The sequence below is a fragment of the Miniopterus natalensis genome, chromosome 1, assembly GCF_054644295.1.
Source record: "Miniopterus natalensis isolate mMinNat1 chromosome 1, mMinNat1.hap1, whole genome shotgun sequence".
Taxonomy (NCBI): Eukaryota; Metazoa; Chordata; class Mammalia; order Chiroptera; family Miniopteridae; genus Miniopterus; species Miniopterus natalensis.
The window spans coordinates 10,194,213-10,207,172 of record NC_142081.1 but is presented as its reverse complement, the minus strand read 5'-3'; the positions used below and the strand labels follow the sequence as shown (position 1 = coordinate 10,207,172).

The following is a 12,960-nucleotide window of genomic DNA, read 5'->3' as shown; positions in this document are numbered from 1 at the left end:
AGGCCCGCGGCGGCGGGCGCGCAGAGGGCGGCGAGAGGCCGGGCGCGCCGAGGGCGGGGCCACGCGGCGAGGCCCGGCCTTCGCGGCGGCGCCGTGTGCGAGACCGCCGCTCGCGGCGAGGCGGCCGCGGCCGCGGCGGAGGGATACCGGGCGCCGTATATATTGCAGGGCGCGCAGGGGCGCGCTTCGGCATTTGTGCTGGGAGTCTCGCGGCGGCGCCGTTACTCGCAGTCGGGCGGCGGCGGCAGCGGCACAGCGCTCAGCGCACAGCGCGCCTTAGCAGCAGCGGAGGCACCCCGCCGTCACAGCCCCGCGCTGGTGCGGCCACCCTCGGTCCTTCTCCTCCTTCCTGCGCACCATGGTAGGTCGGGGAAGGCAAATGCCGGCGTAGCAGCTGCCTGCCCGTGGTTTCTTTACAAATTTTTAGTTCGAGTTTTTTTCCTTTTTTGCTTTTTTTGGGTGGGATTTCCCCTTTCTTCCCGGGCATTACGGAGCAGTTGCGGTTAAAAAGGATACATTTCGGATTTGCATCTCGGTTTCCTCGGCCAACGATGCTCGCTTAAATTTTGGTCCTCCAGGGGCTCTGGCTGCAGCGGCACCGGGGCTTCCGCATCCACCCCCTCCCCCAGCCCCGCACCACTGCATCCAGCGCGCCGCACCCGGGCTGTCCGCAGCGCGGCGCCTCGGCCGGGACCCGGGGGGGCGGGGGAGCCGGGCGGTGCGGGGCACCAGCCCCCTCCACCCAACCGCCTCTTCCCCAGGCTGGAGGCTGCCCGTCCAGCGGGCCGGGGCGAATGAATGGGCCGGGGCGAGAGGGTGGCGCACAGAGCTCCAGCCCGGCGTGGGGGGCGCCGTCAGTGTTGCCCCCCCCTCCCCGCCGACCCCGCCGGGCACTGTTTCTCAGCCGCCGTCCCCTCCTACCTCCCGGGGGGCGCGGCGCGGGCGTGGGCTGGGAAGGAAGGAACCGGGGAAGGGTGGGGTGGGGGCAGGAAGGCGAGGGGTGGGGGGCGGAGGGCGGAAGCGGCGGGCAGGCCGCCCTGCGCCCGGGTGGGGCCCTGCGGTGGGGCCGGGACTCGTGTCTCCCAGTTTCGCACCCCTGCAGCCCCCTCACCCCCGGGCGCAGACCGGGGGTGCTGGAGCCGCTGTATACCCGGAGGCCCCTTCCCGCGGGAGGCGCTGGGTTGGCGCTAATTGGGGCGGGGGGGGGCGGGGGGGCGGGGGAGGAGGGAGCTGGCGCGCGGCTCGGTTTCCATTAGAGACGCAAAGTTTCTGCTCCGGGAGGAGGCGGCGTGGCGGGCTCGCCGCCTGGGGGAGCTGGAGGGGGTGGGAGGTGCAGGGCGGGCTTTGTGCTCGCCCGCCGCGGCCCCGGATTGGGAGTGGGAGGTCGCCCTGGCTGGTGAGGGGCGGCTCCCACCCCCGCGCGGGCCACCCCCGTGCACCTCGCCTGCCCTTGGGGCGCGCTCCCCTGCCCGGCCCCCGCCTCGGCGTTTCCGCACTCCGCGCCACTTCCCAGTCCGCAGGGAGATGCCCTCCACGTTTCCGCTTTCTCTGCAGCTTCTAGATTGCCAGATGCGCCTGTGCGCCTTGCTGGGTGTGTTCTCCACGGCCCCCTTCCTCCCTGAGGCTGACATCACCCACTGCGTTTTCTGGCTTGGCTGGCTAGGGAGATGGCCCCCTTGCAGTTTCAGAGCACCCTTGTCCCTTAGGCCAGCGCGATTGGGCGATATTTCTTGGTCGAGGAAGGCTGCTGCTCCCAATAACCTCGCTAACACGATAGCTCTGCCGCGCGGTGGGACTGTGCTCCCGGGTAAGGGTGACAGCTTCTCTTTCAAGGTGTGGCAGTGCTTCCTGTTGTACAAGACAGACGTAGCGCTGGCGTTACATAAATCATCGTGTCTCCCTCCTTTGACATAAAGGAAACCTATTTGACAGGCACAAGGGTAGAAAGGAAGGAAGACCCAGTTCTAATATAACAAAAGTTTTTCAATATATTGGAACACTGTTCCTATTTGTGAAAGTTTTCATTTAAGAGTTAGAATAAACTTAACACCGTCAGCCTTCTGTTAGGACTTCTTTTGTAGCTCGCTTCATTAGGTGTCCTTCATTAAAATAAAAATACGTATTAGCTCTCCTTGAGATCTCGAATTCCCCTGGCTGGAGACAGGTTCAGTATTGCAGTGAGAGTTATCTCCGTGCCCACTATCACCCCCTTAAAGTGTTCATTATGAGCAGCTCTTATGTCATTTTGAAGGTAGGTGACTATCCAGCAAAGTTCCTCCTCTCCCAAAAAGAGAAGGTATAGTCTCATAATTGTGTAGTTTTCGGTGTGCTTAGCATTTGCAGTTTTGTAACAGCTCAGTTACAGAAGGTTCCATTTTTTCCCCCTGGCTTTTGAGTCAGGATAATTTAACAGAGGGCATTAGCCATTGTAAATGGTGGACTTTTAACAAATAACTGCCTAATTTAAACGATTGAAAGCATTTATTACATGGAAATGAAGTTAGTAGGCTAACCCTTTGTGGTGTATTTATTTTTTTCTTCTTAATTATATCTCATAAAATGGATGTAAAAGCCTGGTAATCCAACCAGTGCCATTATGTAACACCAGTTTGGAGATTTGGAGCGCCCGCAGCAATGCGCAAGGTGCGCTAAAAGCCTGCCCCTGGACAAGATCCTGGCTGCGGTGACAGCAGCGTCAGGCTGGGTGGCTTCTTGGGTGGAAGCAGGGACTGCAGCAGTCCTGGTGCAGTAGATGGCGCTCTTCTTTCTCAGCGTCTGCTGCTGCAGCCTCTGCTGGGGACCCTTTGCCACTAGAGGTGCCATTTTTCAAATCATGACTTGACCCTTCCTAGTTAGACCTCGCTGCACACAACCCTAGGCCCAGAAAGAAAACCCAGAGGGAGCTGTCACTTCCTTGTCATTCTTTATTTTTAAAATAGCATAAAGAGTTTTTTATTTTAGTTGTTTCCGTTAAATGACAGTGCTCAAAGTTTTCAAACAGTTGTTATATTATAAATATTGACCAAAGGTCCCTATTAAAAGTATAACTGGAGCAACAGCGTTGATCTCAGTGCTGTAGACTGAATTATGACCTTTTCTTTCTCTGTGTAGGCTGATCAGCTGACTGAAGAGCAGATTGCTGGTAAGTTGATGACTTCAGGGAGTCGTCCCCACTAGGCCAGAACTAGGCACCAGTCAGTTTTGGTGACTCCTCTGTCCCCTCTCCCCTATAATCTGAACAGTTTTCTAAGAATCTGTATAAGTGAAAAAAGCAGAAATATTTAGGTCAGATGTTACTCCTTGCCAGCATTTTGGAGACACATGAAAGTTAGTGGAACTAAGAATATCCATTTGTTACACTCTGGAGTAGCCAACTATGTTTTCATGGTGTGCGAGGTTTTGCATATAATGAGGCTGCAATGAGTTTACTACTCAGAAATGTAGTTCAGAATTTGTATGCCCCAGGTCTTTTAGAAATCTGCCGTGAAACCTGTGTTTGATACTCTAAAATCTGTGGGAATGAGTGAAAATAAGTATTAGGACCATTATAATAATTGGGAAGGGAGTTGTGTTCAGATTTTAATGTTCCCTGGAGGACTTTTTTGAGATAGTTTCTCCTTAGGAAGTCAGGAATGCCTTTGGAATATTCTGAATGCCATGTAGAGAGAACACACTGGTTACCTGGGAATGTACATCTTAGTAACCGTCATGTTGCTATGAAATGATGTGTTCTATGGCTATAGAAATTTAACAGGAAGGGACCTTAAGGGAACACATGGACCAGTCTTCACTTGTCATATGGGACTAATTTAAACGTGTTCAAGCTTAGCCTTTTTTTTTTTTTTTAAATATATCTTTATTGATTTCGGAGAGGGAGAGAGAAACATCAGTGATGAGAGTCATTGATCGGCTGCCTCCTGCATGCCCCCCGACTGGGGATCGAGCCTGCAACCCAGGCATGTGCCCTGACCGGTAATCGAACCCCGATCGCCTGGATCCTAGGTCGACACTCAACTGCTGAGCTACGCCCGGCTGGGCCAAGCTTAGCCTTCTTTAAAAATGTGAGAATATTGTGGTTTTATGGAGCTGGTTAACAGGAGCAGTGTTTGCTCTATGGACTGCTGTAGGCCAGTCCAATAGGACTATTGTAGTCTTTATTTCAGTAGATAAAGACTAGGCAGTTTCTGTTAGCTTGCACACCTTGGACAGCTTGCTTTGGCAAGCCCCAGAGAAGTGTATTGTGGCTGGGTTGGGTAAAGACATTCATTCTAAAAGGTAAACTTTTGTTTTTAGAATTCAAGGAAGCTTTCTCCCTATTTGACAAAGATGGCGATGGCACCATCACAACAAAGGAACTTGGCACTGTCATGAGGTCACTGGGTCAGAACCCAACAGAAGCCGAATTGCAGGATATGATCAATGAAGTGGATGCTGACGGTAAGAGCTTTAGAACTATGAATGAGTACCAGTGTTGTGTAATTCAAGTTCAGACATGTTATGAGATTGCCTTTCAGGTCCCCAGAGCAAAATAAATGTGCCAAGATCCTTTCTGTGGTTGCCTTACGGCCACTGGCAATTAAAATAGGAGATTATGGGCCTGCCTTTTGCCCCTTTCACTGACTAGAACGTTTCCTGGATCAGATCACTGTATTGTTCTTTTCTACCTGCCGTGACCTACAGCTCAGTCTCTTATCAACTGGCCCGTAAGTCTGCACTGAATTCTGTGGGGAAGTAAAAAATAGCCGTAGACCTTTTTAAAAAAGCTTATTGTCTCTAAGAGGAGGAGAAAGACCCTTAAGTGAAGTGGGTGAAGAGCATTCTTAGACATTAACACAGAATTGGGTACAGTGTGAGCTGTAGATGTGTTTGTTGAGGAGAATTTTGAAGCTCTTGTGAGGCTTGGAGGTGGGGGTACATGATAACTGTAGGGAATAGATATACAGAACCTAACAGGAGGAGATGTGTGAGGCATGGAGCAGGAAGGAACAAGCAGTAACCCCTATAGCAGTTGGTCACCAATTAGTCATCTTCTGGACTCTAGAACAGTGGACAGTAGACCTTTTATTGCTCACTTCCATCAGTAAATAGTTTTTGAGCTCACCCCCTCCTGAAACCATATATATTACTAGTAAATATACTATGTAACATTGTAGAACATAGTACATTTTTAAAAGGTGACCTAAGAACAAACAGTTTGGATCTAGACTACTTTCTAGATGATGGACTTGATAGTAGTCATTAAAAAAGTAGAGTTTCAAAAGGTGATGCAGTTGAGTTACACTTGTCTGGTAACATGCATTTAGAAGCAGGGATTTTGGTTAAGTTCTTTAACAATGGTTTTAGCCCATTCAAACTACTTCTAAAGACTGTTTTCAGCCTTAATATTGTTTTGGAAAAAGAGATTGTACATAGTTCTCTCTAGTTTGCTAAAGTGATCAGCTTTCTGGGAACATGGGGTGTGTCTCCTATTTTGTGTAAACCCTGTGAAACTGGGCTTCGGGATTAGCAGAGTATATTGGGCTCTCTGAGATTGTATGAAACAAGGGGGGTTAGGTCCTTGTGACAGAATCTAGTATTCGCAGTGAATAAATATGATGATGCCTAAGGACATACATCTCCACTTGGCTGTGAGCACACTAAATAATTAATATGGACTTGTGTGCATATTAATAATGCTTTAAATTTTGGAGGCCAAAAGAACTTGAAGGGATCTCTGAATTACTGTTTTGATTTAAACGTACTGGTGAAAATTAGTAACTTGACCTAAGGCTTTTTTCTTCTAATTTAACTTTGTTTCCATTTAATTCAAGTTACATTGTTAATCAGGTGGTTTGTCTTTGGCCTGTTCATCTAACTATTGGTTTTAGAGGAGTTGTTTGTAATACTGGCCATAGGACAGATTGCTTTGACACAGTTTTCTAATGTTAATGATCTGAGCTGTGAAAACACTTCTGAGTTTTGTGCTTAATGGGAAATAAAGATACTGAGTGGGGAGAAAACGATTAGGTGACTTATCATAACGTGGCTGAGAAATGCCCCCTGGAGAAGACTTTCTAAAGCTTTATGGTCCGTGGCATAATAAAGTCAGTTTTCCCCTCATGATCCTTGTCATCTCTGGGGGCCCAAATCTAGGCCTTGACCAGCATCACTAGCCAAGGCAGAGTTGGATCCCATTGATCGCCCTAGCTTGGAGGGGAGCGGAGGGGCGGGGCGGAGACAATCTGGAATGCTTCCCTTGGGGGTGGAAAAGTCAGCCTGCAGTGCTGTAAGCTTTTTTGTCCTGAATTGTACATCCCCCTTCTGTGGTAAAGGTTCTGTATATGCTGTTTTTCTTTGCATCCTTAAATGCTACCCAGGGCACTGATTATTAGTTTGAATTATGTGACTCATGTGCAATTGCCCTGTGAAGCATTTCAAAAGTTTAGACCTATAAGTGGTTCAACCTAATAAAATAATTTACCCGTTTGTCCTAGCAAGCGCTTGCCATTCTATAAAGTGGTTCTAAAATCATTACTGCAGCGGAGCATTGTTGGAGCACTTATTTTACGTGAGCTTTTTGTTTTTTAATTTGAGGCAATGGCACCATTGACTTCCCAGAATTTTTGACTATGATGGCTAGAAAAATGAAAGATACAGACAGTGAAGAAGAAATCCGTGAGGCATTCCGAGTCTTTGACAAGGTAATCCTGCGTCTGCATTGCAGACGGTACTTAAGTACTGCTTTTCTGCTATCGTTTCTAAAAGCTTCAACAATCTGTCCTAGTTAGAAAAACTTACCTAACTGCCCGAGCCTCTGAAATCTCACTTTCAAGTATCCCGACTTATTGCAGTAACCTTATCGAGTAAGAGCAAGCAGAAGAAATAGCTGAGAAAATTTGAACCTAGTTTCTTGATCGTTACTTTCAATTTCTCATAGCTTTTGAAAAGCCCCTGTGTGTCTGCCTTTGCCGACTGCGTGTATGTAGTGGGTAGAGGTGGGAACTGGAGATCGGAGAATTGTCGACTAGAGCAGAGTTGGCAGTAACTTGAGAGGTCAAAAGACCTACTTGCCCACACGAACCACTATCATCCCCCATTAGTAACAATTGCTGAATGTTCACAGGACGGAAATGGTTACATCAGTGCGGCAGAACTGCGTCATGTCATGACAAACTTAGGGGAAAAACTAACAGATGAAGAAGTAGATGAAATGATCAGAGAAGCAGACATTGACGGAGACGGACAAGTCAACTATGAAGGTAAACACTGCGTTTCTTCAGCTTAGTTTTCAGTGGTCTTCCCTTCGGAATCTATAAACAAGTTAACTGCTTCACTAGACACTCACTGGTTTTTTTAATGCAGAGTAAAGATGTGTTCATAAAGCTTTTGAAGATAACTGAAAGTTATGATCATTTGTCTTTTCAGAATTCGTACAGATGATGACTGCAAAATGAAGACCTACTTTCAACCTTCCCCCCCCTCTAGAAGAATCAAATTGAATCTTTTACTTACCTCTTGCAAAAAAAAAAAAAAAAATCATTTCCTCATTCTGTTTCTATATAGCAAAACTGAATGTCAAAAGTACCTTCTGTCCACACACACAAAAAATCTGCATGTATTGGTTGGTGGTCCTGTCCCCTAAAGATCAAGCTACACATCAGTTTTACAATATAAATCCTTGTACTACCTTAATGATAAGGAAGCACTCAGTGGACTCCTTGCAGCTCCATTTGCTAATGATTAAGACACTGTTTGGGCTGGCCAGTTTTTCATGCATGCAGCTTGACAATTGAGCACAGTCAGGCATTTGTATTAAAAACGAAAAATGAAAAAACATTCAAAACCTATTCAAATGGGTTCTAGTTCAGTTTGTTAGTATAAATTGTCATAGCTGGTTTGCTGAAAGCAGACATTTAAAATTGGTTTACCTCAGGATGTGTGTAGAAAAATGGTTGAAGAATAAACTGTCTAGACGTAGACCCACTAACAGGATGGTCCCTCTTGTGCCCCGACCCATGGTGACGGTGACACATCCTGGTGGCATGCCCCACGTGTGTTGGTTGGTTTAGCGTTGTCTGCATTGTACTTAGAGTGAAATGGGTGTCAGGCTGTCACCATTCACACAAATTTTTAAAACGAAACTTTTACCAAGGGAGCATCTTTGGACTCTCCGTTTTTAAAACCTTCTGAACCATGACTTGGAGCCAGCAGAGGTAGGCTGTGGCTGTGGACTTCAGCACAACCATCAACATTGCTGTTCAAGAAACTACAATTTATGTCCATTCCAAGTTGTAAATGCTAGTCTTTTTATTTTTTTTTCCAATAAAAAGACCATTAACTTAAAGTGGTGTTAAATGCGTTGTAAAGCTGAGATCTAAACGGGGACAAGGCAGTTGGAGGGGAGGCCAGTGCACCTTTAACTGCCCCAACCCAGCATTGGGTTTCCCTCCCTCCCTCCCAGCATCCCAGCACCAACCTCTGAGCTGAGACCTTGCCTAAAACTAAGCAAATACTGGCTGCTTCATCATGTTTATGGACATGTAGGTCTATTGTGTTTTCACCGGGGGGAGGGGGAACAGTGAATCATGGTAACTTAATGATTATTCAGGCAGTGGAGCTCTTAATGAAGGAAAAAAAAACCACTTTCTCTCAAGCATGTATTTAGGGGTTCGTCTCAGTTGTGCTGCTGATTACCTGTTTTATGTAACTACTTGAGACCATCTGTGCAAGAGACATGATTTAGTGTGTCTGTAATTCAATCCTCGCTGTGTGTGGTAGAAGCAGTAGTCACTTTTCTAAGCCAGTCTCTTCATGTCTAAAAGACACTACCAGTCACCTTTTGATTCACAATTTTTAAGTTATGATTATATCCACCTTAGCCGCCTTTTACTTTTTTAAAAAACTTGACTTGACTTTGCTTTTTTCCCCCATGTAGAACTAATGGTAGCCCTCAGCTTAAAAGTAAAAAACCACCCAGGAGGGAATCTTGTGTCTAATTATAAACCTGTAACCAAAACGAAGATGCTGGTACTGGTCTTTGCAGTGGGATTGGTCTGCTTAAAAAGCCCCTTTGAAGGCATGTTGAATTTTGCAGAACTCTTTGAAATGAAGGCTGGATGTGCATTTTTCAGGGTGTTAACTGGTTGTATCTTATTAGCAAGGAGGTTTGGGTTTTGAGTGTTTGTGTGGGAGGTTTTAATTTGCCAGGGAACAGTGGCAGGCTGCTTGCGAGGCAGCGAGAAGCTCTTGGCAGCCAAATGGGTGCATTCAGGGCTGATTTATAGAGACCCTTTGGCTTCTCCCTCTCCTACTCCCCGTCTTTCTGGCATTTTGCAGCTTGTTAGGTTTCCTGCCAGAGGGGTGGGTCAGAGCAGTGGAGAGGAGCCTGCCCACCTGCCTCTGCGGCTGGTCCTTAGACTCTGGTAAAAGGCAGGTTCATGTCATGAGCTAGGCTTGGCTTTCATGCTTTCCTGACTCTGGAAGGATCACCTAAGAATACCTTGGGGATTCTGGTGAGATAGGAGTACCGAGGGCTCCTGGTTTGAGTAAAGTATTGACCTGGTTGTTTCTTGCAGGGAGGTCCAATAGCCTGACTGTTGACACAGTCTCAGGCCTGTGGCAGATGACTTCTGGGTAGTTTCAAAGAGGGCTGGGGGTCACTTGTTGAAAACTTTGTCTTCTATCTTACCCTTTCAACCAAGTCTTTTTCTAAAAGCTGGGTGGACTCCATTTCAGTGGTCCCACGGTCTTTCCTAAAAGGCTGCCTTTGAAACCAGATTCTGATAGGGCCAGGATCCTGTGTGGGAACCAGAAGCTCTTCCCCAAGGGACTGCCGTGTTGCGGCGGTTTTTGGCGCAGAGGTGCGGCTGAGTCCACTGTAGCCTTTTTCCTCTGGCATTTGAGGGGACGACCAGCCAGGGGTTAGGTGTTCGCAGTCTGTGTGAATTTGAGAGAGGAAATAGCTGGATGTTGTGGCAGTATTTTTTAAGTTGGTTAGCACCTTCCTGTAAACTCTTGCCCCTACTTCTAACTGCTCTATAAATATACATATATATATTTATATATATAAAGTGACTAGTTTAACTGGCATCCCGCTTGAGCCTGAGACTTGCCATAAAAAACTGCTGAGTACTTGGCACTTTCATAGTTTCGTTCTCCATCTGTTTGGGGTAGGTGTTGAGCAAGGCAAATGTATCTTGATATTTCAGATGGGCTTTTAATGCACTGTTGCCAAGGAAGGCTTTTTCTGATTTTTTGACAAATGAATTTTTGCACACTTTAATTGGTGTCTTTCAGCAACTTAAACACATTGAAAATTAGCTACTGTACATATTTTTATATTCTCTTTATAAATGCATGTCTGACTGTACTTGTAACCATATTGTAATGAGTGGCTGTCCAGTAGGCCCTGCACTGCTGTGGCCTGTCAGAGTAGCAGCATATTATTGGCCTCTCAGCATACTGGGAACGTCTTCCTAAACAAAGAATGTAAATTTGGTCAGTCTGCTCTTTGTTCATTCAATTATTTTAAATATTCGAACTAATTACTGTATATCTCAAATAATCCTTTTATTGTATATCCTAAATTTATCCTTTCGGCAGTGACTAGATTCCACGAATGTGTCTTAATCTATCCCTTCAGCTAACAATGACTATTTTCTTTTTTTATCCCTTGAAGTTGTCCTGTAGGAGACACTTTGCTGTCTGTATCCCTTGGAGTGAGAAGGTAGTGGCATGGGTGGGGCGCGTGTTCTTTCTCCAGATCTATTACAATGTTCATTCAACACGTCTGTAGCAAAGATGGTGGTAGTTCTTTTGTTACTGAAGTTTCCCTTCACCGTGGCGATTTGCAAAGGAGATGTACTTGAACGTTTCTGTAAATCTTAAGATAAACTGTTTGGAGATTTTACCACCTCTCTGATGGGGGACCAACTCTATGGAAATTGTAAATAAGTTTTATTTATAAACCTGGCACTGTATTCAATAAACATTTCTGCAGCCTTTCATCTCTAACTGCGAACTGTGTAGGTTTTTAGTTTGCGTAGCTTCCAATCCCTTCACTCAGTGAACAAGATGTACCTGCCCACGGGTGTAATTCCACCTAGGCTCTAGCTTGGTAGGCAAGGGCCCAGAAATACACAGCCTAGTGCAGCCTTATTCTAATTTTAAGTAGTTTGGATGTTAACCGACGTTTTAACACAATCTCTTGGCCTACTCTGTATCCAGGCTTGCCTTGTGCAGAACACGTACACCATAAAACGGTTGATTTCCCTTTAACCTCAGTGTTAATCCAAGTCTTCAGGAATTGTAGAAAGGAGTACACTTTTAAGAGTAAGATGGGGCCCTGGCTGGTGTGACTCAGTGGTTAGAGTGCCCGTACACCAAAGGGTCTCCGGTTCGATTCCTGGTAAAGGACATGTACCTGGGTTGCAGGTTCCAGCCCCGCCTCGGTCACTGCACTTGTGGGAGGCAACCAGTTGATCTATCTCACATCAATGTTTCTCTCGTGTGCTCCTCTCCTCCCTCCTACTCTGAAAATAAATGGAAAAATATCTTTGGGTGATGACTGACAAAAAAACAAGGGAATTTTAAATGACCTAAACACGTAGCTTTGCCATGTCAAGAGCAGGGTAGCCGAGGAAAATGGAGTGGCTACAACTCTACAACCGTGGAGTTGGCACCTCCCCATTCATCAGTGCTGTCCCAGACAAGCTCCTCTAACAGGAAAGGCCTTCTGGCTGCCACCTGTTTCCAGAAGGGTCTTTTCCCAGCCACCTGGCCCGTGTCCTTTCTCGCTCTGCACAGAAGCAGGGAGAGGGCTGTAAAGAAAGGGAGTGATCACAGGGTAAGCCGTGCTTTGGCCACAAAGCTTGAGACACATCTCCAGAGAGCGTTTAAATAGGCCCTCTCAGATACAGGATCTGGGACTAGAAGGATGGGGATGCCACTGGGGACAGCCTGGCTTCTTTTGGTTCTGTCCCTCCGTAGCCATGGTCTCTCACCTTCTCTGGGCCTCAGTTTCCTGCCTTGGTAAAATAAGGTTACTGGACTAGGCACCTTCTACCTGTGGCTTTCTAGGATTCTGACCAACTCAGGTTGGCATCACTTGGTGTTTAAATGGAAACTGCAGCCTAAAGGGTGGGAGGCAAAATAGTGTAGGAGTGCCAAATGCTTTGAGATGACAAGTGGGATTTTAAAAAAAGTCTCAGCAGCTCTGTGTTGTGGGGGTGGAGTGGAGGGTAAGCTTGCTATTGAGACTGATGTAATATTGGAACGTGGGTCAGAGAAACTGATCATTAAGTGACTTTCACCGTCCTCTCAGGACGGAAATAGGAAGCTACAACTCAGCCTGTAAGAGAATCAGTTCAAGTGACATCATCTGGCTTTTCAGCAGCTCTGGCTCAGGAAAAAGACACATGCACACATTTCCGATTTGAGCTGAACTTCTCTGGGCCCTGGGGGCTGGAGCACCCAGTGACTCAGGATGCCTTAGAAGGAAATAAAACAGAAGTTTTTTATAGCCTGGTGCATCTCTCCCACTGCCCTCAGCCCTCTGCCAGGGAGAGGGAGGAGTTGCTCACACTCCAGCACCCACCGGAGGCTGACTAGGCCGCGGAGCTGGCTGGCTTTCCCATCTCGTGGCTGCCAGTTCCTGAACTTGGGCTTAAAAAAGGTGGCAGTTTTCCTCATAAGACTTATGTTCTGCCTGTGTGTCAACAACCTTTGGAGTGAGTGTATTTACACATTCAGAGGCTATTTAAAATGTCACATTTTAAAGTTTTATTTTCACAGTTACAAAAATGAAAGGGAAAATTCAAATCTTCTCTAGTCAGATCATTTCTTAAATCGTACGGTGCAACATGATCTTTTTATTCCGGCTGCTTATAAGCATGTACACTTTGCTTTTAAACTAATTTCCTTTCCCTTTTTGAGTCTTAATATACCCTTCGAGTTGTGACCCTTTTTTTTCCTCTTTAGTTA

At 46.6% G+C, this 12,960-nt stretch overlaps 1 protein-coding gene across 1 annotated transcript; it reads left to right on the top strand.

Moving 5' to 3' along the window:
- The first annotated feature begins 212 nt into the window (after nucleotides 1-212).
- On the top strand, nucleotides 213-10,992 carry CALM1 (calmodulin 1). Its single transcript, XM_087818592.1, has 6 exons — nucleotides 213-361; nucleotides 3,112-3,142; nucleotides 4,294-4,437; nucleotides 6,574-6,680; nucleotides 7,103-7,238; nucleotides 7,405-10,992. Exons 1-6 carry the CDS (start codon nucleotides 359-361, stop codon nucleotides 7,431-7,433), a joined length of 450 nt encoding a protein of 149 aa, XP_087674718.1. The 5' UTR covers nucleotides 213-358; the 3' UTR covers nucleotides 7,434-10,992.
- The last annotated feature ends 1,968 nt before the right edge of the window (nucleotides 10,993-12,960 follow it).